Here is a 27,083-nt window from a genome sequence, read left to right as displayed (position 1 = left end):
GCACACATAGTATGATTATGATTATCGTCATTTCGAATATAACCACAAAATCCAATTTGTGCTGAAAAAAAAATAAAAAGAACATTTGCGGATCAACATTTGCATGATGACTTCTTTGATGATGGTTTGGCCAAATAAGATAGTTGCCCCTCCATTGAGCATATTCATATTCATCCTCCTGTCACTGGATGTCTGTGCATCTCTTCCTAAGGTTTTACTTGCGAGGAGTTTCTGGAGTTTAGATGTGTAATGACTTTATATGTTGGTGTGATTTCATTTGAAACTTTTAATGTTGGATCTTTGTCTATCAAAAATATGATACCACGGTATAATGGGAACTCTATGAGTGTCTTGTAACATCATCTGCTGCTATCGACCTGAAAAAACATTTCTATCTCATCCAGCAATCTCTCCTTGCCAATTTGAAGTCCTCCATAAGACTCTGCTCGTCGAGAATCAGAAGCAATCAGATCGATGAGAAAATCGATAGTTGCTCCTGTGTCGTCGTCAACGGCAATAACCTTCTTTAGACATTTCTCTTTGCTTTCTGCTTTCATGCTTTCACCGTACGTGCGGCTCCGGGATTCCTGCATTACATAGATTTGTCAACTTATTGGTCCAGCGTTACCTGTCCTTGCATTCTTCAAACAGTAGTTGAAATCAACTTTCACTTTCCACAAAAGTTGCGTATTATCTAGCCATCCAGAGGAGAGGATGAAAATGTGAAGACTGGACACAAGGAAGCTACTCAGCCGCAGGTGACTCCAAAGCTCATGGGAAACATGCCAAGGGGAAAGTACACTAGTAGCAGAGCAAGATGAAAAGGAAAAAAATACCTGAAGCACCCTGTTTAGGTTAGCCACATGATCATCAGCACACAGGAGCTTAGAGTTCAACAGCTCACGCAATAGGAGGAAAATCTCTGCGCTCAAGTTACTGCCTGTGAGGTTTCTGAGTATACCAGTCAAGAAGGTATCATTAAACACCGACCGCAGCCATTCTGGAACTTTAGGTAGCTTCAGTAGTGCTACAGCTACGATGATAGCAGCCTTGTGGTGATTAGTGGAAGATTTAGACACTAAAGACGGAGCTGCCAGAGATATCACCAACTCTTCCAAAATCAATCTGCACCACATTCTTCTCCTGTTGAATATTTCTGCTACTTTCTGTATTTCCCACTTCAAGATCATTGCTAGGCAAAGGCTACTGTTCATTGCCACTCTGGTATCATTGTACAAAAGCAAGCCTTCAAATACAGCCATCAGTGACATCCAGTATTTATTTGTGCATAGGTCCTCATGCTTGCTGTCTCTCTGTTCGGATAACCTAATAAACAACTCCAACAGACAGTGTGAAGCGACGAGCTTGACAAGAGGAGGTCCGAAATGCATCAGCCTGCACAAGTCATGGCACTTGATGCTTAAGAAAGGACGTGTCCCGACGCATGTTGATTGACCAATCAGATTATCCCAGTCCACTGCACTTGGTAAAATGGCATGCATGCTAAGAAAGGTATGTGTCAGTACTTTTTCTTAAGAATAAATTCCAATTTGGGACATCCAATCAAATAGCTAACCTTTCTCTTTGATAAACTAAAAGGTTCAGATAGCTAACCTTTTGAAAGCAAAATAGTGCAATAAAAGCACATGTAACAAAGTTTCTCCAGCCTTTGTTCCCTCATCAATGTTATCCATTGCTGGTCCATTCGGACAGGCCATATGAATAGCACTGGACAAGGTTGATGCCAATGAAGTGTTGAGAAGAACAGTTTTTGAAGCCTTCACTAGTGCTCCATTTGTTGAGTGGTGCAAAACCAAACACAAAATGCCAAGAATCAAGCAACAAGTAGAGCACTTTCCTATGTCGCCCGAGTAGATCAAGTGATCCATCAACTATATGAAAATGAAACAAAGTGGAGTCAGCTACCCTGCATTAATAGTGAGATCTAGGGCAGAACTTATACTAGGTGGAGTTATCTAGACAGTCACCTTCAAAGCAACTGCAACCCAAGCTTCATCATCAGCAAGAGCATCTGAGTCAACTGAACTCAATATGTTGAAAATGAAAATTGCTGTGGCTGTGTATACCTGTGAAGATGGGCTTGATTCATTATAGAAGATGTGAATTGCCTTTGCTATTCCATTCAAGCATAATCTGTTAGAAGCCTCAGGAAACATACGTATGACATCTTCCATGAGATTCAATACTGAAGTCAAGTCATTCTCTTGGTTATTTTCTGTGACAACCTCTTCAAATATGTACACAAGAAGTTTTGCAGCGTAATTGTCTTCTGCTGCCACCAATTCTGCAATCAACTGCACATCCAGACCATGTACCTTTTTCCCATGGACAATTAATGGGTTGTCAGATTTGGGACTAATTCTGCAGAACGTCAAGATCTGACAAGACAGTGATTCACAGAGTTTCTCTTGTTGAAACAACCATTTAAGTGACGTAGGGTGAATTCTAGCAGACAGCAGATCCAATTCACTTTTGGTGACTAGTTGTATAAAGAGCCTCTCAGCTTCTGGACTATATGGCATTTGGTAGCTCATCTTGGCAAGACCCCTATACAGACTATATACAGCAACTAGTTGAATAGCAGTTGACGAACTCATAGAAGTGCTTGTTAGATTACACCCATTGACAAGGATGAATTGTTCAATGGAAGCTAACACAATTTTATCAGCTGCAAGCCTGCCAAAGATGCTTATGTTAAGTACGATATGGGAATTAATGGACTACAATGGACCACACATCATATTGCTAAATACATGAATTCAGGATGGGCAGGCTAAATACCTTTCATCAAACAAAGAACTACAATACAAAATTTGGAGGGCCGCAGATTGACAAAATGACAACTGCAGATTATGGGAACTCTCTTGCCCCAGCAGAAACAGCAAATCATTTGGATCAGATGGAAGGTAAGACACAGCATCCCTAAGGTTCTGCCCACAATCATTTCCAAGTAGAACTTCCATGAGTGAACTCATCATCAGATAAATTCGGCCTTTCATCCTCTCTGTTGGATATAAAGCCAAACAGCTGAATGAGAAGGTGAACCAAGAACTAGATATCAGGTCCTCTGCGAATTCACTAGTTCGGTCGTGATAGCTGTGAATAAGTATTGCATGAAAAATATCAAGAACGCCCAGGACAGTTTCCTCATCCTCCTCTTCTCCTTTGATGGATGTCCATAGCCAAGGCAATAGCCATCGTCTACATATATCGATGACACAATGTTGCAATCCATTCTTGTTGGAGTTGTTGACAGGGTAACCTCCACAACCATAAGCAAAGGCCTCTTTCAGTAGAAGCAAGGAATGCAGGAGGAGGTCTGTATGCTCTCTGGTGGCACTTAGACAAGCCAAAATGGCATCTTTTAATGACTCTTGAATGCACGTTGTTAGATTTAAGACATCATGACAAGTTGGGGAATTCATCATACTCATCAAGATAGAGCATATCAGCATGAATGATTCTGAAAGCATGCCTGTTTCACCATCATTATATCTTCTAAGCATCCTTGCCAAAATAACAGCTAATTGTTCACTTTGTGAAGTTGATGCCACTCCAGGGCAGTCAGAAATGCAACTAAAGACGAGCTTCAGTAGCTGAAGCTGACCAGGATGAAAAGGCACCTCGGCAACATAAGCAAAGACAGGAATTAGAGAGGCAAAGCCAACTGCAAGTCTCTGTGTAAAAGCTTGTCCAGCATTTGACAGGAGATCAAGAACTCCAAGGCAAGAGCTGATGACAGGATCCTTGCATTCTATTTATCAACGAACAACATCAATCCTTTGTCACGAGAATGAGGATTTTCAATTATACAGGATTAAGGCATTTAAGGAAGTGTGATTTTAGTTAATCCATAAAAGAAGGTAAAAGACACTCAAACATCCCAAGACCCTGAAATATTTCTTCTCTTGAACCGGGAAATGCCAGAGACCACGTGTGCTGTTTTCTCATGAAGAAACAGCCAAGCAATCTACTTGGGTTTCTGGAGGACCTCCCTATATGTTGATCAGGAGATCAAGAACTCCAAGGCAAGAGCTGATGACAGGATCCTTGCATTCTATTTATCAACGAACAACATCAATCCTTTGTCACGAGAATGAGGATTTTCAATTATACAGGATTAAGGCATTTAAGGAAGTGTGATTTTAGTTAATCCATAAAAGAAGGTAAAAGACACTCAAACATCCCAAGACCCTGAAATATTTCTTCTCTTGAACCGGGAAATGCCAGAGACCATGTGTGCCGTTTTCTCATGAAGAAACAGCCAAGCAATCTACTTGGGTTTCTGGAGGACCTCCCTATATGTTGATCAGAAGCACTTATGAAGTATACAAAATGAACAAATGGCTACTTTCACCCACATAAAGCATCAAATTCATGATTTGGAAAGCTAATTGTTAATGCCTTTTTCCTTGTATGAAAAATGACCCAGCCATCATTCGAGTAAAAGATTACTTGCCTGATAACCTGAGAATTTCGAATACATAATCCGCAATATTAGCTTCCACCAAAAGTTGAAACTGCTTGACTGAATTTAGTTCACGTAAATAATAGGCAACTAACTCTAACGTGCCCATTTGGACTTGACCATCTGATGAAAGCAATGGACCTTTGATGGCCTCTGAAAATAAGGTGAGGGAAGAGATATCTGATAAATCATCTGTAACTTGCACAGGACTATCAGCTTCAACAGAACTCAAGTTGCTCATACAATCGTCATATGGATCTTTGAGAAACCCTCTCTGAACCAGCATCGACAAAAGTGCTAACCAAGGAAAAACGAAATTAGTGTTGGGTAATTAATGTTCATATGTACAGGGATTCTGCTAAAATAATTGATGCAAATGAGTTGTTTCAAACAGATGTATCTAAGTCCATTTAATGGCAATCAATCAAATGATAAACTGTCAATCAATGATAGATAAGCATTGCTGCCAGTTGCCAAACCTCAAATATAGGCATAACCCGAGACTGAGCAATTTTAACACACTTCCAAGTAATACAGAAGTTGACAGACCTACACAGTTCAGGCGAACATCATCACTTTGGGTCTTCAAGAGGACATCCAACGACAGATGTATGAGCTTGGGACTACAAGAAACAAAAGGCTCACTTTTGTCACCATCCCCATATTCCCGCTGGAGGACTGACAACTTGTAAAGCACAAATAATATCTCCCCCTGGATATCATCACTGCATGGATGGACAAAATGAGCACGACACTCAAGATGTGTGAACATCATATGTGCGAGAGTATGTATAAAGTCTTGATCTCTCATCATATATTGCTTGTTACCTCGGTAGTTGAAGACCATCCATAAGATGAACAACAAAGACATGTTTATCTTTAATTGAGGCATAAACATCAATTGTCCCATGGTTTAGAAGGATTCCAAAGCAGTGGAGCTGCAATTGTGGGACACGATGCGTTAAGATGGGTGAAATTCTGTCCAGTTGCTACCCTATTGCCCAATGCACAACTGTTAAATTGAAACGACCTCATCTTGCGGAAAAGGAGGAAAATGAGTGCATCACGGACAGGAGGAATCAAAATTTCAAACACTTACGCTTGCATGTGCGGGTTCACACGCAAACACAGAGGAAACGGAGAGGAGAAAGATACGAGCAGGAAAACCAAATACGAGAAAAGAACGGACCAAAATTTTGCGAATCAGAACTAAATTGCACAGTCAACGTCCATTTTGGTCGTTTTCTCGTCACACGCCATCAAATTCGCGAAGTGGCACTTACCACATAAACCTGGCGTCGACTCCACCCCAGCGCGCGAGAACAGAGCAGGCCCGAAACCCTAGACGCGAACTCACAAGCCAATGCCGATTCGCGGCCGGAATCCGACAGAAGAACGACCAGGTCGATGATCTGGCAAGCAATCGGCTCGTCGTCGGAGGTGGAGAGCGCGTGGACGAGAGGGGAGACGAGGAGGTGGGCGTGGAAGGTGAGGAGAGATCGGAGGAACGGGGGGTCGGAGAGGGCTCGAGAGAGCTGGGAGAGGGCGTAGGAGACGTGGACGGTGGGCGGGCGAGGGGCGGTGAGGAGGTTGGAGAGGCAGAGCAAGCAAATGGCGCCTCCATGTCGAGTCCTGAGGTTGAGAGAACATCTGTGGCCTTGCGAGCAAGAGCTTGGAGGCGACGATGAATCCTCTGTTCCTTCTTCTTCTTCTTCTTCAACTTCGTCTGCGAGCTCCGCATCTGGTTCCTGCCAATCGTTGAAGTACATCGTCGTTCAGAGAGAGAGAGAGAGAGAGATATGATTTGAATTTTAGGCGCGAGGATGTAGCTTCATATTGTTTTCCTGACGAGCAATTTCTTATTTATTTTCTGATATAAGAAATTATTCTCAATTTATCTCTTGTTTCTCAAATTTTTATTCAAATATTGATTTGAGTAGCAATGGGTGGTGCTCATGTCAAATTCTCGATAAACTATAACAATCTTAATTACCAATTTGATAAGGAAAAAAGAAGAAGAAGAAATCGAGCCGCCCGTGAGAATTAAGATGGATGTTATGATCCCTCTTGAAATAGGGAAAATAGAAATTTTTTCTTCAGAGATACCTTATTCTCCATATTTGTTTAGTACAATGCTTAGTCGAGAGGGCATAGTAGTATACTGGTGGGATGTATATAGTTATGTTGGTTTCCTCCGCAGAAACGCTCGAATAAAATTAATTCTTCATAAGGATATTGAATAGTTATAGGATGAGAAGTCATGCCGGGGGGGATTGATCAACTATGAATAGATCTTACTTAGGGGTTAATGTTGGGGCGTGGTTCATACTTTTCCGCGATAGGAAACCAAGTGGATCCCGCTCCATCCTAAGCTGGCGGGGGTTCGGGGGAGCCCTCTTGGTGGAGGTCTCAAGGGGGCAACGCTCCTTGGACACCATAAGGTTTTTACGATTTAAACCTGTAATTTTTTTATTAGTAGTTTGTGCTTGGACTCATGAATAGCTACTACTATATATACTCATTTTCGCTTGTAACTGAGTGATGTAACGAGAGGTGCGATGTGATGATATAGTAGAATCCTCTGTTGGACGTAATCCTAATTTAAGGGTGAACCAAGATAAAATATCGCGTATCAAATTTTTCTCTTTCTCGCTTCTTTTTCTTCGCTACAATTGTGTGTCGATCCCAACATATGGTATTAGAGCCTAGGTTTGAGGTTAGGGTTTTCTTGGTGAATAGAGATTTGAAAAATCGAATCTTGGGAAAATGTCTATCGGTCAATCGCGAACTGAAGTGGAGAAGTTCGGAGGAAAGGGTTTCGAGTTATGAAAATTGAAGATGGAGGCTTTGCTCGTGGATAGGGATCCGTGGTTCATGACCGAAGAAGATAAGCCTTAGGGAATTACCAAGAAGAAGGCAAAAGAGGAGGAGATTGCGTCTACATCAAATCAATTGAAAGCATGGATTAGCAGCGATCGGAAGGGGCGAAGCCCGGTATGGCTATGCCTCGTTGATAATGTCTTGGTGAATGCGACCTCCGAGAAGACGGTGAAGGATCTCTAGACTAAATTGGGAAGCTTTTATCAAAGCAAGTCGCTCACGAATAGGTTATTTTTGTAGAAGTGGCTATACAACCTTCGGATAAGTGAAGGTGATTCTTTTTCTGCACACTTAAACGAGTTTAATACTATATGTGGGCAGCTTACATCTATTAATGTTAATCTGGATCAGAAAGATAAAGCATGTGCTTTGTTCCGTTCACTACCGAATTCATGGAAACATATAATTGTTTCGATCAACACTAGTATTAGTGTGTTGTCCTTTGAGAATGTTGTATCGCTTTATTATATGAGGAAATGAAGAGAGCAGGTTATGATAATGCAATGAATGAGGCTCTTTTCGTAAGAGGAAGGAGTAGTGAACGGTCTAAATCCAAATTTGGTGTTAGGAATAAATCTAGAGGAAGATCTAAAAGTCGAGATCAATTTGAAATAAAGTGTTGGAAGAACGGAAAAGCTGGACACTTGAAGAAGGATTGTAGAAGCAAAAGTATGAGTATAGAGAAGCCAAATGAGGCACCATCATCTAATACAAAGAAGGATGATGACAATAACGTGGAAGACATGTATCTCATTTGCAACTCATCTCAGGTTGATTGCGATGCATGGATAATTGATACTGGAGCGTCTTTCCACATGACGCTTCATAGAGATTGATTCTGCTGTTATGAATCACATCGTGGAGGTACGATGTGGATGACAGATGATGCGACGCTTGATATTGTTGGTCGTGGAAATGTGAAGTTGAAGATGAAAGATGAGATAGTCAAGAATCTTCCGGATATGATGCATATTTCTAGTCTTACCAGGATTTTTATTTTTGTGGGAACTATGGCGGATGTCGATATTATTTTTACCAACGGTAAGTATTCATGCAAGCTAACTAGTGGATCTATGGTGATTGCTATAAGGGAATGGAAAGGAAAACTATGGAAATTACTGAAAAGTACAAGAATTAGTGGTGAGAGCTATATCACATAACATGTGGAAGAAGATTCTGCGATGCTGTGGCATCGGAGATTGGGTCATATCAATGAGAAAGGACAGGTGACCCCTTACTTCAAAGAAGATGGTGGATGAAATCCCAAGCTTTTCTATGGGTTTCGGATTTTGTGAACAATGTATACATGGGAAATAGAATCGAGTGTCTTCTAAATTTGTAGGAGCGAGAGCGAAAGGGATTCTGGATTTAATCCACGGTGACGTCTATACTACACCCGTAGCATCGTTTGGAAAATCAAGGTATTATATTTCTTTTATTGATGACTTTTCCAAACATGTGTGGATATGTTTCTTGCAGAAAAAAGATGATGTGTTTGAAAAATTTCATGAGTTCAAAACTTTGGTGGAAAATTAGTTTGATAGAAATATTAAAGTTTTGCGGAATGACAATAGGGGAGAATTCCGTTCAAATAAATTTGATCAATTCTGTGCGACCAGTGGTATTGTAAGGCAAAAAAAAAAAATGCCCTATATTCACTTCAGCAAAATGGCGTGGCGGAGAGGCTTAATCGATCTCTCATGAAGAAGCCGGAAGGATGCCGAGTGGTACAGGTTTAGCAATTGTGTGACGTCTTGGAAATTTGGTATCCGTAAGAAAAATTATGAATTCCAACGTGGAAAATAAAATCTAGATTTTGAGAATTTAAGAGACGACGATTGGTTGTTTTGGGACATCCGTTAGAGAAAGTCAAGTTTGAATTGTCAAACGTTGACTCGTAGTGTCGAGACCTTTCGTGCGCAAATTCAGACTTGTCCGAACCCTAAATGCCAAAATTCTAATTTTGCCCTCAGTCAATTGAGCCAAATGACTACCGGTACCCATTTTGCCAAATTACCAATCCGCCCTTAGATTTTTAGTAGTATAAGACAAGAAAATTAATTTTGATTTGATTAAAGGTAGACCCCACCTTCTTTTTTTCCATCACTTTAGTCGTTCCCCCTTCCCCATGCTCTCTCTCTCTCTCCTCCCCTCCCCCACGTGATTGACTGCCCCCCCTTTTTCTTTTCTTTTCTTTTCTCTCTCTCCCTCTCTTACCCTCTCTTCTACGCGACAACTCCTCCCTACTATACTTCTTCTTTGCCTTCAACTTCTTCTTCTTTTTTCTTCTATGCAACCCACCCGACGCCAGACCGCCACACTACCACGCCCGGTTGCCACCACCACCCAACCTCCGCCTTCGTGTGCCGTCGCACCACTCCGGCAGGTCATCCTTTACGCCGTCGCCTCGTTAACGCCGCGACCTCGATTTGACAGCCACCCTCGGCACCTGAGACCCACAGCACCGTCGTCCCTCGTCTCGTCACCTTTGACGCCGCCGTGAACCGAGCTCATCCTAGCGCTTGTCAGCCACCCCGCACCCCCTGACCCAATGACCACCCGAGCTCACCTACGATCCCGACCCAACCCCGTTCCGACCTCCGCCCGACCAAGATCCGCGAGCTCGCGACCCGGTCGCCCGAGCTCGCCTTCGTCGAGCCGCCATCCAACTTGCCCTACCGCCGACCACCGGCTTCCGCTAGTCGGCTCCAACTACCTCCAGCCACCCGTGATAACCCCCGACGCCGCCTCCTCCACCCCACCCACCCAAAACCTCCATGCCGTGAACAGTAGCCTGCAAGACCCGACCCGTGCCACTAGGTGAACCCGACCCGAACTTCACCCGATCCGAATCGACCTGAAACCCATTGATCCGACCCGACCCGAACAGTAACTCGAGCCCCAATCCCGACTCACGTCGCCGTTTTCGCCGCCTCGCACCCGACTCTACATAGAACATCGGAGTAGTAAGTCGACCCCTAAACTCTGATTAGGGCGTTAACTGCGTTTGAGAATTAGAATAACTGATGTGGACTGCAATTAGAATAATTAGCGGGTGCCAGATGTATTTATTTAAATTATAATTGTATTATTTGCCCGAAATCGGATCGCTTTATTATTAAGGTGACAAGTAATCGAAGTCTGGATTAATTGATCGAGATGGATTAATTAACTAAAGCCGGGTTAATTAATTAAGATGGATTTAATTATTTATATTCGAGATTTATTAATTGCTAATTAAGTTGTAATTAAATCAATTAATTAGAACTGCGATAATTATTTAGTTGTTAATTATTGGATTATTATTATTGGGTAACCGTTTGATGACTGTTTAGTGCCTTGATCGTTATCACTGGTCATTATATATATATATATATATATATATATATATATATGCAAAGTCTAGTGGACAATATTGTTGGTGGCTAGTGATTTCGCCTAGAGGGGGGTGAATAGGTGATAGAGTGTGATTTTAAGAATTTATTGCAGAATTTAGATCATACGGTATAAAACAAAGATCTCGAATAATGGAGACAGAGTGTATCACAACGAGCAAGTAATTCAATTGATGCGGGATACGTAATATGATCAATGCGTGGAGTTTGTGTGTAGTTTAACTATTACAAGATATCTAGAGTGATCAAAGTAAGAGATAAAGAAAACTGCATAGAGGGTTTATAGTGGTTCGGCTTTGGTTAAGCCTACGTCCACTTCTTCGACTGACAGCCAATTGGCTGGATTCCATTAGTAAGCCGCTTAGAGGTTACGGATCGTTGTTCTCCTTGACACGCAAGACTTTACACCTAGTTTTCAACACTTGTGTGTACACCTCCTCACAATTACAATGGATGGATCAAGAAGTGTATTGGAAATGGAGTTCACTCTATCTAAGAATCATGAACACTTTTCCCTCTTAACGCCGATCTCTCTTTTCCTATCGCCTTCGAGATGTCTTTTGTACTCTTCCACCTCCAATATAGCCGTTGCAAGACATCTAGAAGAGATCTCTCCAAATTTATCCTTTTGGACGAGATGATTACCAAAAGAAGATCTCTTAGTCGTGGGGGATCGCCAAAAGAAAGTCTTCCCCGCTTGGATCAAATCGTCCATACAATTATGATTATGAGTTTCCATAGATGGTTTCTTCCATTTGAAAAGTCTTTGTTTGTCTCCTTGGTTCCGCATCCTTGATTGATCTCTCGCACCGAGAATCTTCAAAAATGATCCAGCTCGATGGCGTCCGTTGATATGCATTTATTAAGCTCAATTTGTATTTCTCTTGAAATTCTAATTACTGCTCGTGAAGTACTTCTCTCGGAGCTTGAGCGTCATTCCAACGTCTCAGCTATCCTCGCTCATCATCCGAGCTCGAACCAGCGTCTGAGACTCTCAGAAACAACATTTGAGCCAAATCCTTTTGCTAGATTCAATCCCGTGCATCTCCATATCAAAGGATAATCTGAAAAATAAGTAAATCACGACATTATCTCAAAACACAAAAGTACTTGGATTGTTTTGTCAACTTCAAAACCGTCTAGAGATTTTTCTCAACAAATATTTGCATTTATGTGATTACGTGTGGACCGACATTTTAAGCATAAAAATAACCTTGAGCCAAGTTTTGGGCACGATTGTTTGTGAGTGTGCATTGGGTTAAATGCAAAGATATAAATTGGCTGATTACCTTCGTGCGTGTGTGGTCACATAATGGATACCGCCTTCTCGGGTACGTGAGGACGAAGCCGACCCCCGGGTACGAGGGTTCGAGCTTGGCAAGTTCGTGCCGAGGGTACTTGGAACCACACGACTTATTAGATGCCGGTCGCAGCTTGTGACGAACCGACGCTCCCTACATGAATGCCTGACCGTTAGTCAATGCCGAGGGTACTTGGAACCACATGGTTTGTCGGTTGCCGTTGCTGAAGGAATGGAACGATGCCCGATTCTGCCAGAAGAGCATGGTTTTACTAAGACCGAGAATGGTCGTTAATAACCGGAACATGTGTAGTGCATTGTGCATGCAATTTGTGATGAGTGTTCTGGTTATATGCCTCGCTTGTATGCATTTGATTGCATGTTATATATGAATTATTTAATGTGTGGACCAAGGTGGGGTAAGCTCGCATGTGCTTGATGGTGGACTGTTGATTTTGGATTTGATTCTGTGATAGGTAAACCGTTAAAGGATCGCACGCTATTAGTTTACCATTGTTTTTGTATTACATGCTTAGGATGCCTTGAGCGAGTCGATGTCCTACTCGGACTTAGGCGTTGACTCACCGAGATTTTATATTTCACCCCGTTGTTGTTAACTATTTTTCGGGTCCTTAGTTGGAAGCCTGAAGTGTTTGCAGATTCTTTTTGAATAGCATAAAGTAGTGTTAACCCATAATCCTAATCCGGTATTTTTGAGGGTTGTAGGAAGTGGCTCTGAGGTAGGGCTTATATATATATATATATATATATATATATGTTCTTCCTAGGGTTAATAGTAAATAAATAAAAAGGATTGTCCGGAGTGATTTCCCGCTTTTCTATCCATGTGTATTTTATAATTGTTTGGGAGTTACACGTTTCGTATGCGCTTAATAATAAAATAAAATAATGGGTCGATGACGTGCCTGGGACGTCATCCTTTTATGACCCGAGGCGTTTTGGTAGGGTTGTTGCGGGATCGGGGATCAAGGCGTGACAAACTGAATTTTGGGCGGAAGCAATGACTACCGTGTGTTATCTAAAGAATAGGTCTCCCATATTAGCTTTGAAGGACCAAACACTGTTTGAGGCATTGTTCGGGAAGAAACCGGACATATCTCCCGTTAGAGTGTTTGGCTGCGAAGCGTATGTACATATGGTAAGGGAAAAGAGGAATAAGCTTGAGAGCAAGTCAGAGAAGTGCATCTTCATTGGTTACAAGGATGGTATTAAATGGTATAACCTGTAGAATCTTGATATAAAACGTATTATCTACAGCAGTGATGTGGTGTTCGGAGAATCTAAGATAAATCAAATTGTTTCACAAGCTCTTGAAGAACCACAGACGATTGAGTTAGTTGTTGGTTTGTAGGGAGAGACAGAAGCCACACAAGCTAAAATAGAAAATTTAGATTCTGAAACCGATGAGCCCGATGTGGATGATGATATTATAGATTCCGACACTGAGTTCGAAGTTGAAGCACCACCCGAACCGACCTTAAAGAGGTCCACATGGCGGAGAAGACCACCTGAGAGGTATACTTTATTTGCTAGTATTGAAAATTGTGCTATGACCGTAACAGGTGATGATCCAAACACCGTCAAGGAAGCAAGAAGCACGAAAGATGCCAAATAGTGGGAGAAAGTCATAAAAGATGAGATGGACTCATTAGATAAAAAGAAAACATGGAATTTGGTAAAATTACCCTCAATTCAGAAGGCAATTGGTTAAAGCGGGCATTCAAGAAGAAGATGCCTGCAAATGGAGATATAGAACGATATAAAGCTCGTTTCGTTGCGAAGGGGTACTTGCGGATAAAGGGAGTCAATTATGGTGAGAATTTTTCTCCTGTTGCTAAATTAAATTCCATAAGACTTGTTTTATTTGTAGCAGCTGCATATAATCCGGAGGTAGAGCAACTTGATGTAAAAATAACTTTCTTACATGATGACTTGGAGGGGGATATTTACATGAAGCAACCTGATGGGTTCGTGGTCAAAGGAAAAGAAGATTTTGTTTGTAAACTAAATAGGTCTTTGTATGGCGTGAAACAATCTCCAAGAATGTGGTACCAAAAATTTGACTCCTATACTTTGAAACTTGGCTTTGTTCATTGTGATGCTGATCATTGTGTCTATGTGAAGAGGTTAGATGATGATTTTTTTTAACCATATATTGATGATATGCTGCTAGTTGGGAATAATATGAGAATGATTAGCACCGTAAAAGGATTGTTGGCAAAATAGTTTGAGATGAAAAATCTAGGCCCAACAAATTTCATCTTAGGCATGCAAATAAAAAGGGAGCGTGAGAATGTGAAGTTGTGATTAAGCTAGAAGAAATATATTGAAAGTGTGTTGAAGAAGTTCAACATGAAAGATTGTAAACCAGTGAAGACCCCATGTCCATAAATTCCAAGTTATCGGTGCTCCAGTATCCCAAGACTAAAGAGGAAGCTGAAGAGATGGAAGTAATTCCATATGCAAGCATAGTAGGGAGCTTAATGTATGCCATGGTGTATACTCATCCGGATATTGATCATGCGAGGGAAGTATTGAGCAGATATATTTCTAATACGGGGAAAGAGCATTAGATAGCTGCAAAGAGAGTACTTTGTTATCTTAGCGGTACATCTTACTTTGGGTTATGTTATGAAGGCATGAAAAAGTCAAAGGGATAGCAAGCATTAGAACTCAAGTGTTTTGTTGATGCTGATTGGGAAGGTGACATTTATAGTAGGAAGACGACCACCGGTTATGTTATTTCTTTATTTGGTGGAGTTGTGAGTTAGATGAGCAAAAAACAGAGCATGATTGCTTTATCGACTACCGAGGTAGAGTATATAGCTCTTACTCATGCTACTAAAGAAGTCATCCGGATGAACAGATTGTGTAAATAGCTTGATTTTACTACAGGAGGAGTGAATATTGGGTGTGATAGCTAGAGTGCTATATTCTTGGCTAAGAATCCCGCTTTTCATGCAAAAACAAAGCACATTGACATACAATATCATTTCATTTTAGAGAAAGTAGAATAGAACATTGTAGTGTTGAAAAAAGTTGACACATAGTGAATAGTATAGATTTTTTTACCAAGACAATGACTGTAGAAAAGTATAAATGCTGTACAATTGAGTTGGGTCTAAAGAAGTATAGGAAGTATTCACCAAGTAAGAGAATGTTGGGGTGTGGTTCATATTCTCCTGCGATAGGAAAGCACGTGTGTCCCCTTTCATGCTAAGCTGGCGGGGGTCCGGGAGAGCCACCTCAGCGAGGTCTCAAGGGGGCAGCGCCTCCTGGACACTAGAGGGCTTTTACGATTTAAACCTATAATTTGTCATTAATAGTTTGGGCTTGGATTCATTAATAGCTACGGCTATATATAATATATATACACATATATATATACTATTTTTCGCTTGTAACTAAGTGATGTAACGAGAGGTGCGAAGTGCTAATATAGTGAAATCCTATGCTAGACATAGCCCTAGTTTAAGGTGAACTAGGATAAAATCCCGTCTCTCAATTTTTCTCTTTCTCACTTCTTTTACTTCATTGCGATTGTGCGCCAATCCTAACAGTGAAAAATAAGAACATTTATTAGTTTGTACGGCAAGCTCTAATAGTTGCCTTAGTGCTTGCTCCCTATGCACCGAAGTTTCAGGTCCGCTTGAAGATACGCTAAACAATCCCCAAGCAACAATCGTGTCAAAGCGTGAAAATATTTAAAAAAAAAAAAAAAATGGTCGGCTACTTGCAGTTATAATCCTAGAAAAATTGGGAGGTCCACATAGTTGTCCATGTACCAATAGAAGATTCAGCAGCTACCGTAGCCCTTGTTTCCTCATGAGGAACTTTAGGTTGAGGACCAACTCGAAATGCTGTCAAGATATCAGTATCTTTGATTTCATAGTTAGGTGTATAATAAGTCGGTTTATGATTTTTAACACCAGCTTTGAATCCAACACTTGCTTTAGTCTCAATTTGTGGTGACATGAAATAGATATATCCATATATCTCAAATTTCTATTTATGAAAAATGATAAAGTATGGCAAAATCTACACCAAGAACTAGTTCATGTAGGAATGCTCATATAAGAAAAATACTAGAAAAAAGGGAAAAAAACTACATAGAAAACGCATAAAAGAAAAAGAGCAAAAGAAGGGTTCTTGCTTGCGCTTTCGCATCACAAATCCACAAGATTCTAAGAATTATAAAATAAATCAAACTCAAAATCAGGGATCCAAACAGGACAAATCACCTAAAGACACAATAGACTTCCCAACTTCCAAGTTCCCAAGAAAATTCCAAATGTCCAAACCAACTTCTACATGAGATAAGGAATGATACAAGAATAAGTCTTCAACACATTCACCTAAACCTTATTCTATGGTGGACCCAATGTGACCTTTGGTTATTGAGGGCGCGTATGACAACATTTTTAGATTTTCGCTCCATAAGAACTTTTGGAGCAGAAATCCGTTTGGTTACGTAATTTCATTTTTCTACTTCTACAACATTTCTTTGCTCTAGATGTAGTTTTAGAGCCACTTGAAGAAATAAAAAAAATTACTTCTCTATAGAAGTGGAAAAATCAACTTTTGGCATGAAGTTGATTTATAAAGCAGAAGTGTTACCACATGCACCCTAAGTAATTGAGCCAATTTGAATTTTGATCTTGTTCATTTATATAATTTTTTCGAGAGATGGCCGGTATGATCGATTTTGGCTAAAAATGATAGGGGTGGGTGGTTTCAAGTTTCACTTGGAAAATAGAATCTACTCGCCAAGCATATTCCTCATTTTTTGAAACCCGAAACCTATTCATCGTACCTTGGAAGTTAGAACCTATCCTATCACGGTTTTCAGGGTACCCGGGAACCCGCCAATTTCTTTTCTTTCTTTTTGCATTTTTAGTTAAGCAAAATGAGAGTGAATGCAACAACCTCTAAGGGGTTTGTAAAAGCAGATTGTAAAATCATAAGATCTTAACAACCGTTGAATTACTTAGAAAAATATCATCCACAACATATAATGACCCCAACAAATAACCATAATGCAAAATCTATGAAACAAGTCCAATACGATATAAGCCTTATGCAAATACGAATTTACAAGTTTATAGTGTCTAGTGTTCAAGTATGAAAAAATGGTGAACAAAGACAATAATTACAATCTAATTGTAGTGGACAATTCATTAAAGATGAACATGTAAAATAAGACAAACAATAAAAAATTCAAAACATGTGACATACAATCTAAACCATATAACACCAGTCTTCGATTGGCCACGAAAAATTGCTCCAAAAATTGCTTCTTTTAGGGTTTTTTTTTGGCGGTTTCTAATGTCGGTTTTGATTCTGGTTTGATTCTATCTAAGAACCAAGAACTTAACCAAAATTAGAGGTTCCTAAATAAAGGGAACCGAGAACCGGACCCTATCTCCCTAAAACTTGAAACCAAATCGGGAACTACTGGTATGGTTCTCCAATTTCTGGTTCTACCCTAGAACCGTGTTCATCCCTAAAAAACGTTAGAGGGTATGAACTAAAGCGGATGGTCGGAGTTGCTCCCACATGAACTAGTCGGTAAGGTATGATTTTAGAAATCATTGGTCATGAACAGTAAATACATGGTAAGAGCTCATTAGTTCGGTTGCCAGCTCGGAACCAAGAACCGGACCGACAAAACTAAAGGTGAAGACTCTTTTTCCTATTTGCTTCTTAGAAGATGCCAGTGAGAAGAAGAAGCCCAACTCCTTGGACAAGACAAAGAGTTTAAACGGTTTTTCTAAAGATTTTTAAAAAAAAAAAATAGCCGGTTCGGTCCGGGCAATTCAAGTGGGTGGTTTCACCCCCGGAATTGGGAACCGGACAAAAAATCACCGGTTCCATTTTTATGGAACCTAAAATCAGACCGGGGCATCGGAGAACCGGACCATACCGATCGGTTCCGGTTTGGTCTGATCCGAGTAGTCTTTTTTCCTCACCCGTAGAGCTTGTTATGTGGTTAAGGCCTAAAAGTCTAGAACACTTTACCTTTTTCTCTGGCCCTTTTCATCTTGTAAATTAGGTATGGGACTATTACATGAAGGCCCGTCTAGACGAAATCGTGAATGAGAGGATAACATGTTTGTAAGATAGTTCATGTAGTTTACATCTTATATTCATTTCCGGCACTTTCCTTGATATGAAAAGATTAACAATTTTACATAAGACTCTCATATAAGTGAATGTTGATTTAGTTTCTCTATTTAAAGTAGTACCCCAATTTCTACAAGAATAGAGGAATGACACGATTGTCAACCTATATGAAGGATGCATATTTAAGTATAAACCAACACAAACAAGTTATCTATGTGTGTGTGTATATATATATGTATATATACACACGTCTATATAACTTCTAAAACATAGAGTTGGTTACAAAATAAGAGTTCTTAAATCCACCAAGACTAGTATATACTTCGCAAAATTAGGAACAAAACCAAAACAAGTATCATTTTAGGTATATCAAACTATCTAAACTCGTACCCATAATCCAATTGCCAAAAGTTTCCCATAGATATCGCTTTCATTTTACTTGTCACTAGCTGAAGAATCTGAAAAAGATTTGCAATGAATGGGTTGAGCAATTAGAACTCAAGTGAATAATATAGATTATTTAGATGTACGATATAAAAAAAGAGTTAAATCCTTTTTCAAAAAAGCTTTGTTAGAAACAAAAGTACCCATTCAATCCATAATATCAAAATTAACATAAATGATCCATTTGATTGATCAATATCAAATGACATATTAATGGTCAATTTTTATTGATCCATCTTATACTCAATATCCAACCATGGTCATGGCATAATGCCTAGTGATAAGGCGGCCAAGATTCTCCCTTAGCAAGGTCCCCATCTATTATTACCTGGTGGCTTCAGCTAGAAAGATATCCCAAAATTCGTATGCATACCCAGGAACCCCAATCGGGTTCACAATGATAATGAGCATTAAACCATCAAACTCTAATAATCCACAAAAAATCAACCCAAAATCAATATTACAAATTCAAATATTTTTCATAAACCAAAACATATATCCTTTCATAACGGAACACAATTCATAAACCATGTTTTCAAATCAATAAGCATTTTGCAATTCCTATCATAGCTTCACAAATGATCAATTCATAAACCATTTCTAGAAATGCTTTACCATGCAACTTCATAATAATCGTAAGTGCTGCAAATGCCTGATTCAAATTTTATGCTCTAATATTATTTTCCCTCCTTTATAAACATCATGTCGTGTTATGCGTTTCACAACTCAAAATATGTCTAATTTCTGTCACTTTCAATACATGAGTTTACAAATTCAAAGAAGATATAAACCCCATTCAGTTGAGAAAATCTAACCAAACCATGAAAATTACTCGAGCTGATGAACTTGTAATTCTATCATTAGGTGAATAATGAGTATAAAAAATCAGATAAATAACTATAAGACTTGACTATGGGAGGCCATTTTGGAGTCAAAACGTCCACTGCAAGTCGACAAAAGACCTCAAGAATGGCTAAACACAATGAATAACCACTAACGCGAAGAATAACCACTCTTTCTCGTGCTATACCTCTTTCTACCACACTAATTCAAGTGAGTTTATTGCCGAAAGAAAGCCATTTTGAAGTACTAAATGACCCTAAATTTCAATGACTCAAAAGACAGCCTAAGACAAGTAAAAACTGTCCCAAAAGACAACCTAAGAATAATCTTGTTGTGATTATTTCTCTTGTTACTTGGAGCTTGTTTTGTTTTGAAGTTGTCTTAGATTTGTTTTGGTTTGAAGTTGTGCTCTTTGCACTAAGATGTTTTTCTTGACCAAAAAAAAAAAAAAAGATGTTTCTTTCTTCTATTTCGGTTGAAGAAGTGAATGGAATGTTATTTTAACAAAAAAAGAAGAAAAGAATTGGGTAGCAATGCATGCGAAACTTTAAAAGTTCATTCCGACCAAACTATAACAAGGAATGGCTGTTGTAAAATCTCATGGTTCCGTAATGTTTTAAACTATCATTTTCACATAATAGCATTTTTTTTTATGGAAACATAATAGCACAGTTTAACAACTCCTATATTGGACCTAGAAATTCAGAATTTACATGGATCCGAATGTAGGGTTCAACTCCAAAAATTTCTCTGATTAGATGAACAATGAGTACAAAATCCTTACCGGACGTTACTAAACGGTCTTAATTTGACCCTTCAGAATGCTCAGGGGACGCACACAACATGGCCTCTATCTATTTTCTCCTAAATTTTTTCCGTTTTGCCGACTTTTGCTTCTACTTGCCTCTCTCTTTCTCTCTCTTAATACACGATCGTTGCAAATGAGGAAGAGGAAAGAGTCTTCTTAAAGTTATTTGGGCAGAGGCTTTACAAAGTAATTGAGCTTTGGGCCTTTATTTTCTTTGATTTTTAAGCTCGAGTCTTACATTCTACCATCCTTCCAAGTTGTCTCTCTAGGTGTGATCTTGCCTTTGAATTTGCATGTAACAATAGGCAAACACGGCTGAATTTAGCAATGAAATCAATCTAACGTAGGTCTCTAGGAGCTAGAGAGGGGTTTTCACATTGGAGATCAAAGTGATAAAATCAATGGCGAAGCTACAGAGTATGCGTGGCCGAGGAATCACACAAGCGAGAACAACTTAAACATGAGGGCTAACAACTTGGGTTCGCCATATGATAACAACTTAAGCACATATGATACCAAAATTTTGATTAAAACTTATGTGTATGAACATGACCTAACTAAATCGAATAAATGATACCTATACGGTATCGGTCATGTGCAACATATCTTTGTTATTCAACTAATATGCAACTCTTTTGATATAGATAGTTATGATTTAAAAACAGACCAACCATCCAGATCAATGATGATGGACATAGGCGGAGTCAAAAGAGATTGGAGAAACTGTGAATATGAAATTTTTCCTCGTAGAATTGACGTTTCTTCTTCTTCTTTTTTTTTTTTCCTTTTCTGTTTCTTGTATTATATGATATGAAAGGAACGAGCAAAGCATCTTATCAACATCACAAAAAATTATGCCCCAAGTGGTGATTCTACTACACTATTCCTTTCCCACATCGGACAAAGCGCACCCTATTCTATTCGTGAGACGAGGGATCCCCATGACTTTCTAAGCAATTTTCTTTTGGTTTCCACTTTTCCTTTTTCTGATTTATTTCGATTCGGACTATTTTTAGGAAACTGCTTAGAAAGTCATGGGGATCCCTTGTCTCGCAAATAGAACCGGGTGCACTTTGTCTGACGTGTGAAGGGAATAGTGTCGTAGAATCACCACTTGGGGCATAATTTTTGGTGATGTTGATAAGATTGCGTTGCTCGTTCCTTTTCATATCATATAATATAAATACAAAAGGAAACAAAAAAGAAGAAGAAACATCAATTCTCATGTGGAAAAATTTCATATTCACAATCTCTCCGATCTCTTTTGATTCCGCCCATGTCCATTGTCATTAATATGGATGGTTGGTTGGTTTACAAATCATAACTATCCGTACCAATAGTGGTGCATATTAATTGAATAATAAAGATGCGTTGCACATGATCGATGCCGTATAAGTGTCTCATTTATTCACCAAGAGTTTCTACTTTTCATTTTTTTTCCTATCACTTTAATAATCTCGCCCATACTAGTCTGGCCATTCAATTTAACTCACTTTGATTTAGATGAGTAAGCGGATTAGTAACCTTGGAGAACTTTTATGTAAATCTTCTATAATAGCTAATAACCCAATGAAAACTTGTCACCTCTGTCATACCAATAGAGCAATCCCACTCAATCACTGCTTCAACTTTCTTTGGGTAAATTCAAATACATAGCTTAAGAACTCCATATGATCTATGTTAAAGCAATTTTGCTCGAACAATCGGGCAATATTTTGGTTCGACAGGATTCCAAGATTTAAGTAATTTGTTGGTGGGACCGCCTATGTGGGGCCCATCAAGCAAATAATAGAAACAAACAAAGAAAAAAAAAGAAAGCAAAGTCAAAAGGGAAATAGAGAAAAGACAAAATGAAGGAGAAAAGAAGTGGGGCTGTCTTCGTGCGTGCTCGCAGTGGTCGAGAGAGAAAAAAGAACAGGGGCAGCACCGAGAAAACAGGGGGAAGAGAGAAAAGAGGGGCGCGCCTTTGCAATTCCAATTCGAAGGCCAAACATTATTGAAATTAGCTCAAATTTGAATATATTGTTCGTGAAACCGAAGGCTATGAGTTGATCAATTTTGTTTGTTGAGATTCTTCTCTGAATTCTCCAATCGCGGTTAGGATTTTCTTGCCCCATTTGTTTTGTTCTACCTTTATGGTGTTGAAATTCTCTTGTATTATTGATGTTAAGCTTCTAGTGTGTGACCAGAGAGAAACTTCTCAGTATATCCTACTATTCTTGAAGTTTAGTGAAAGTTTTCAGCTGTATGTGTTTCCCGTTTTAGGTTTTCCATCTTGGTGTGTTGTTTCATTATTATTCCGGTATCATATTCACTTGTTGTGAAGTCGTATTGCTGGATATATTGTTGGTTATTATGGAGGCTAAGTCCACTGTGGGCGGTTTAGTTTCGGGAGAGATATTGATCTTGGATTGTGATGACCTGAAAATTTGAGTTGCTTGTCCAGAAATATTATTGGATAATTATGAAGTGAAAATGAGACAAGAAATATTTTTGGATAATTATGGGCTGAAAATGAGGCGATAGGGTGACACGGTATAATTTATTTTGGACACGGCAAGGCTGAGTACATGTGTAATTGAGACTAGGCGAGTATACAAGGACGAGGTGGCCACGTGGTCAATTGTGGTGAGGCGGCCAAGGCTATCGGCTACATGTCACCACCTGACACATGGCAGCCATCTGCCGAGCACGCGTGGCACATGCTTGACACGTGTCAAGGCATGGGTGAGGCTGCATGCAGCTTGAGCTGTTGACTTGTCGGAAGCTGTTGACTACAAGCTAACTAGACTAAGTTGATCAAGCTATTATAAATAGAAATCGATGTCGGTTCATTCAACAGCTCTTATTGGAAATTCCGTTGATACCCCGCTCAATTGCCACCACACACCGTCCGCCAACCCGAGCCGAACCGCCGCACACCGCCCGCGACCTGCGCCCTAGATGTTACCGCCGTTAAACGCCGCCCATCGTTCTTCGCCATCGCCCGTCCTCCGTTCATCGTTGTAGAAGTTGAAATTTCTAAATCCAAGCTAGTCGATTTCTAACCTTTATGGTTTGTTTGACTTGGCATTAGAATCATTCGTCAATAGTTTGAAAAATGGATCGTATTCTTGAAATTTCGCTTGATATGCTTGATTCCTATATTATTGAGCTTTTCCGGAAAGAATATGATATGGATACGAATGATTAATTCATTTTATAAAACTTCTGAACATCAATGACAGCAAGATTACAATGTGTGTGCATGGCATGGCATTTCATGCGTCGTGAGGTTTATTTGATGTTATATTGCCACGAGGTTTACCCGGCGATGTCCCGTGGGCGCCGAGCGGAATTCGAAATGTCCTTTGATGCTTTCTAATGGTCGGAGATGGCTTCGTCCTTGTGAGCTTAAGATGCCTCCGGAGTGAGATGTCGGGTGAGGTTTATCCTCAAGGATGCACACCAGCATGAGGTTTATTTGCGAAGGAGCTGGAGACATTGCATATACATATATTCACGAGATTTTGGAAAGAAACTTGACTGAAAATGCTCGAAATGCATGCTTTTGGAATTATGAATTATTGCTATGGCATTCTGATTTCAATGCTTACATTTCATTGTGTTAGAGTTCATTCGTGGGGCATTAGCTCACTATTATTGAATTGTGATTTTTCTGATAGTAAGAATGCCATAGGTTAGTCTTGCATCACCAGTTTTGTGTTATGGAGTCCCTCGGGAATGTATCTCATCCTAGGAGGACTATGTGGATACGGACCACCCTGATGTGAAGTTTAAGAAATTGAGTAGTACCTGGCAATTGAAGTAGGACTGATGTCTGCCCCAATCCTATATCGTTTTATAGCACTGAATATGGTTGGTGAGTATGACGTACTTCTCAGTCCACTCCTATTCATTGAGGATGATGACGATGCTAGTGATGGGTAGTGATGAGAAGGATTAGTTGTGGGAAACGGGGATAGCTTGCTCATATGTATAGCAGAGTTATGGCTGCGAGCAGTTAACCATTTTTAGTTGTATTTAGCCATTGACTGGCTTTGATGGTTGTCTTTTGTTCTCGCCTCCCAGATGTTTGACTATGGTTGTAAATTGAATCAAACCCCTTGTAAATATGTTTGATGAAATAAAAGGTTGACTTCTGTTGTATGTAATTTGCTTAGCGAACCAAGAAAAGGCCATACCCTTGGATTAGGGGTACCTACTATTGGTGTTTGAAATTTTATTATTCACTTGTTATGTATGGCTGACTGATTGATTTGAATAGAGCTTCCGCATGTGCTAAATGTATAATGAAAGATTAAAGTAGAGAATGTAAGTCCCAAGGCTGTGACGTGTCTAGGGCGTTACATGGATTGTCTTTGGCAAATTGCTGCCCGTTTCTCCCAACAAAGTAATACCTCCATCTTGACTTGTTTGGTGTTGTAGGTAATACCTTCGCTTGCATGGTTCACTGTTGTGTTTGGTCTTGCGTGGTTCACAATTTTTGATACGATTATTAAATACTAAATCGTGCGTTCATCTAACAGCTTGATCTAAAATAGTTGACGGTGATCTCACAAAAATTTCACGTGATATCAGAGCATGAGGTATTCTTATTTGCCTCCGCAATTACAATAAATGACGGTGGTCCCATAAATATCTCACATCGTGTCAACATTATGGCGCTCATTTACCCATATTTTTCATTGTGATATCTAGTCACTATATCACTCTCGATTCGGTTTCGTCAGTGATTATTATGCCTATCACTCTTGATTCAGTCTTATCACAACGATTATTATGACTATGGTTCCAACTCAAATGCGTCTGGCAAATAGTAATTTCGTTTGCTAAGTTAGTTGTAGATTTGGGTGAGACTAGAGCTCCATTTGTTTGGCAGAAAGTAACTTTTCGAAAAATATTTTTTGAATTTTTCAGCGTTTGGGTGCGGAAAAAATCTAGCCCCAAAAAATATTTTTCCCTTGTTAAAAAACACTCCTTGAAAAGTGGGAAAATATTTAATCTCGAAAAGTACAAACACCTCCACCTCGTAGAAACCTTAAGCCCGAACCTTTCTCTCTCTTGTTCTCGTTCCTGAGAACATGAAGCGCGACGACGCCATCGCCCGCGAACACGAAGCAACGACAACGCCAGCAACGACCTTGACCAAAACACGCATCAACAGCTCCCTGCTCTACGAGCTTGATGCCGACCGCCGTCCAGTCGCCTGGAACTTCGGTCGGAAACTCTATGGCGGCGACTTTGCCTAGAAACATTTTCATCTTTGGTACCCACCTTTCAGATTTTTTTCTCCTCCGTTACTTTTTCTCTCTCCGCTCACTCATGGCGTCAAAGAACAGCACAATGAATGGAGAATATTTTTCTCCAAAGGGAAGGCGTAAAGAAAAAGCAAAGGGCTTTCTTTCGGGAAACCAATCAATCCAGCTGGCCTACAGCCAGGATGGTGTGAAATCGTTGTCATAAAAATCATCTCTCGTTCACTCAGAAATTAATCGGCAATTTCAATTAACAACAAATCCAACATTAATGGAAGATTTGTGTCCATAAGATATCTAATTAGCACAGCAAATGTGATCTTTAACGAAGATAAGACCTAATAATATTCACCGTTGACCCACAAAAAGGAAAGTCATGGCAACTTGGTATAAAGAATATGGCGAGACGATAAAGTGGTGAGCAGACTGCCTCAAACAAAGTACCAAATCTTGGGCAACTCATTGCTCATTGTTAACCTCCTCTCTTCCTTGATCCCAATGGCCTCTTCTTCTTCTTCCAATCCCAGAAAGAGTTACCACGTCTTCTTGAGTTTCAGAGGCCCAGATGTCCGCAATTACTTCCTTGGTCATCTTTACACAGCTCTAGATGGGGCGGGAATAAACACTTACAAGGACGACGAAGAACTAAGGAAGGGAGAGCGAATATCAACCGAGCTCGTGAAGGCGATTTGGGAATCACACATCGCGGTCGTCGTTTTCTCCAAGAACTACGCCTCGTCGACGTGGTGTTTGGAAGAGTTGGCGGAGATCATGGAGCGCAAGGAGCAAGGAGACCTCATGGTCTTTCCGGTGTTTTACAAAGTGGATCCTCGTGAAGTGAGAACACCGAGAAAGGGTTACTTAGAAGCTATGGCTAAGCATGAGGGCAAGTTTGGGAAGGATTCGGAGGGAGTAAGGAGATGGAAGAATGCTCTTTCCGAGGCTGGTAGCTTGTCCGGGTGGCATTTTACTGATGGGTATGGCAGAGCACTTCTACTTTCAATTAGTCTTAGTCTTTTCATACTTTGCTCTGAGGTTTGGGATCCTATGGCGATAGGGGGTAAGTCTTTTCATACTTAATTTGATCAAACACTCGCACAGCACAGAGCACACTTAAGAAGCACAAGAACTAGAGCACCAACATGTGCGAGCCGTTCGTCTTCTCCAAGCCTCTGCTAATTCTTGAAACGCTGCTGCCCGAGTGCCCACGTCCCCACGCCGCTCCAGCCACTTCACTTCAGCTCCTCTCCGGCTCCCCGTGTCAAGCGACTTTGACGAATCTAGGCCTGCGACCATAGATCTAGGGTGTCATGCCCGGGTCGATGGAACAAAAACAGAGAAAGAGAGTTGTGAGAACAGCTAGGTCACGCGAAGGTGACCGATGCGGAATGATGGCAGGGGGCGCGGCGATGGGGGGAGCGCAATGAGGGCGGCCGTGGGGCCAGTGGTGAAGGCAGAGGGGAGCATGTTCTTTCCTCACTTTGTCTCAGGGTCAGTTGTTCCAAATTTGTAGAACAACTCT

General features: G+C 40.2%; 2 protein-coding genes across 2 annotated transcripts in view; one reads left to right on the top strand and one right to left on the bottom strand.

Moving 5' to 3' along the window:
- Positions 1-97: 97 nt before the first annotated feature.
- On the bottom strand, positions 98-6,260 carry LOC115729478 (protein PUTATIVE RECOMBINATION INITIATION DEFECT 1). The gene is made up of 9 exons (XM_048285417.1): positions 5,773-6,260; positions 5,318-5,427; positions 5,039-5,214; positions 4,481-4,786; positions 2,803-3,775; positions 1,989-2,697; positions 1,615-1,892; positions 837-1,503; positions 98-587 (listed from the first exon to the last, which is right to left on the bottom strand). The coding sequence occupies exons 1-9, from the start codon at positions 6,256-6,258 to the stop codon at positions 360-362; spliced, it is 3,933 nt and encodes a 1,310-aa protein (XP_048141374.1). The 5' UTR covers positions 6,259-6,260; the 3' UTR covers positions 98-359.
- A 20,072-nt stretch (positions 6,261-26,332) lies between these two features.
- LOC125314549 (disease resistance protein RUN1-like) overlaps positions 26,333-27,083 on the top strand; it is a 51,443-nt gene continuing 50,692 nt past the window's right edge. The window contains exons 1-2 of the mRNA XM_048277088.1: positions 26,333-26,538; positions 26,960-27,052. Of these exons, the coding sequence (XP_048133045.1) occupies positions 26,333-26,538; positions 26,960-27,052 (299 nt within the window). The remainder of the gene's footprint in view (positions 26,539-26,959; positions 27,053-27,083) is intronic.

This window comes from Rhodamnia argentea, chromosome 1, assembly GCF_020921035.1.
Source record: "Rhodamnia argentea isolate NSW1041297 chromosome 1, ASM2092103v1, whole genome shotgun sequence".
In the NCBI taxonomy this organism is placed as follows: Eukaryota; Viridiplantae; Streptophyta; class Magnoliopsida; order Myrtales; family Myrtaceae; genus Rhodamnia; species Rhodamnia argentea.
Note: the sequence above shows the minus strand (reverse complement) of the source record. Positions and strands in the feature narration are given on the sequence as shown.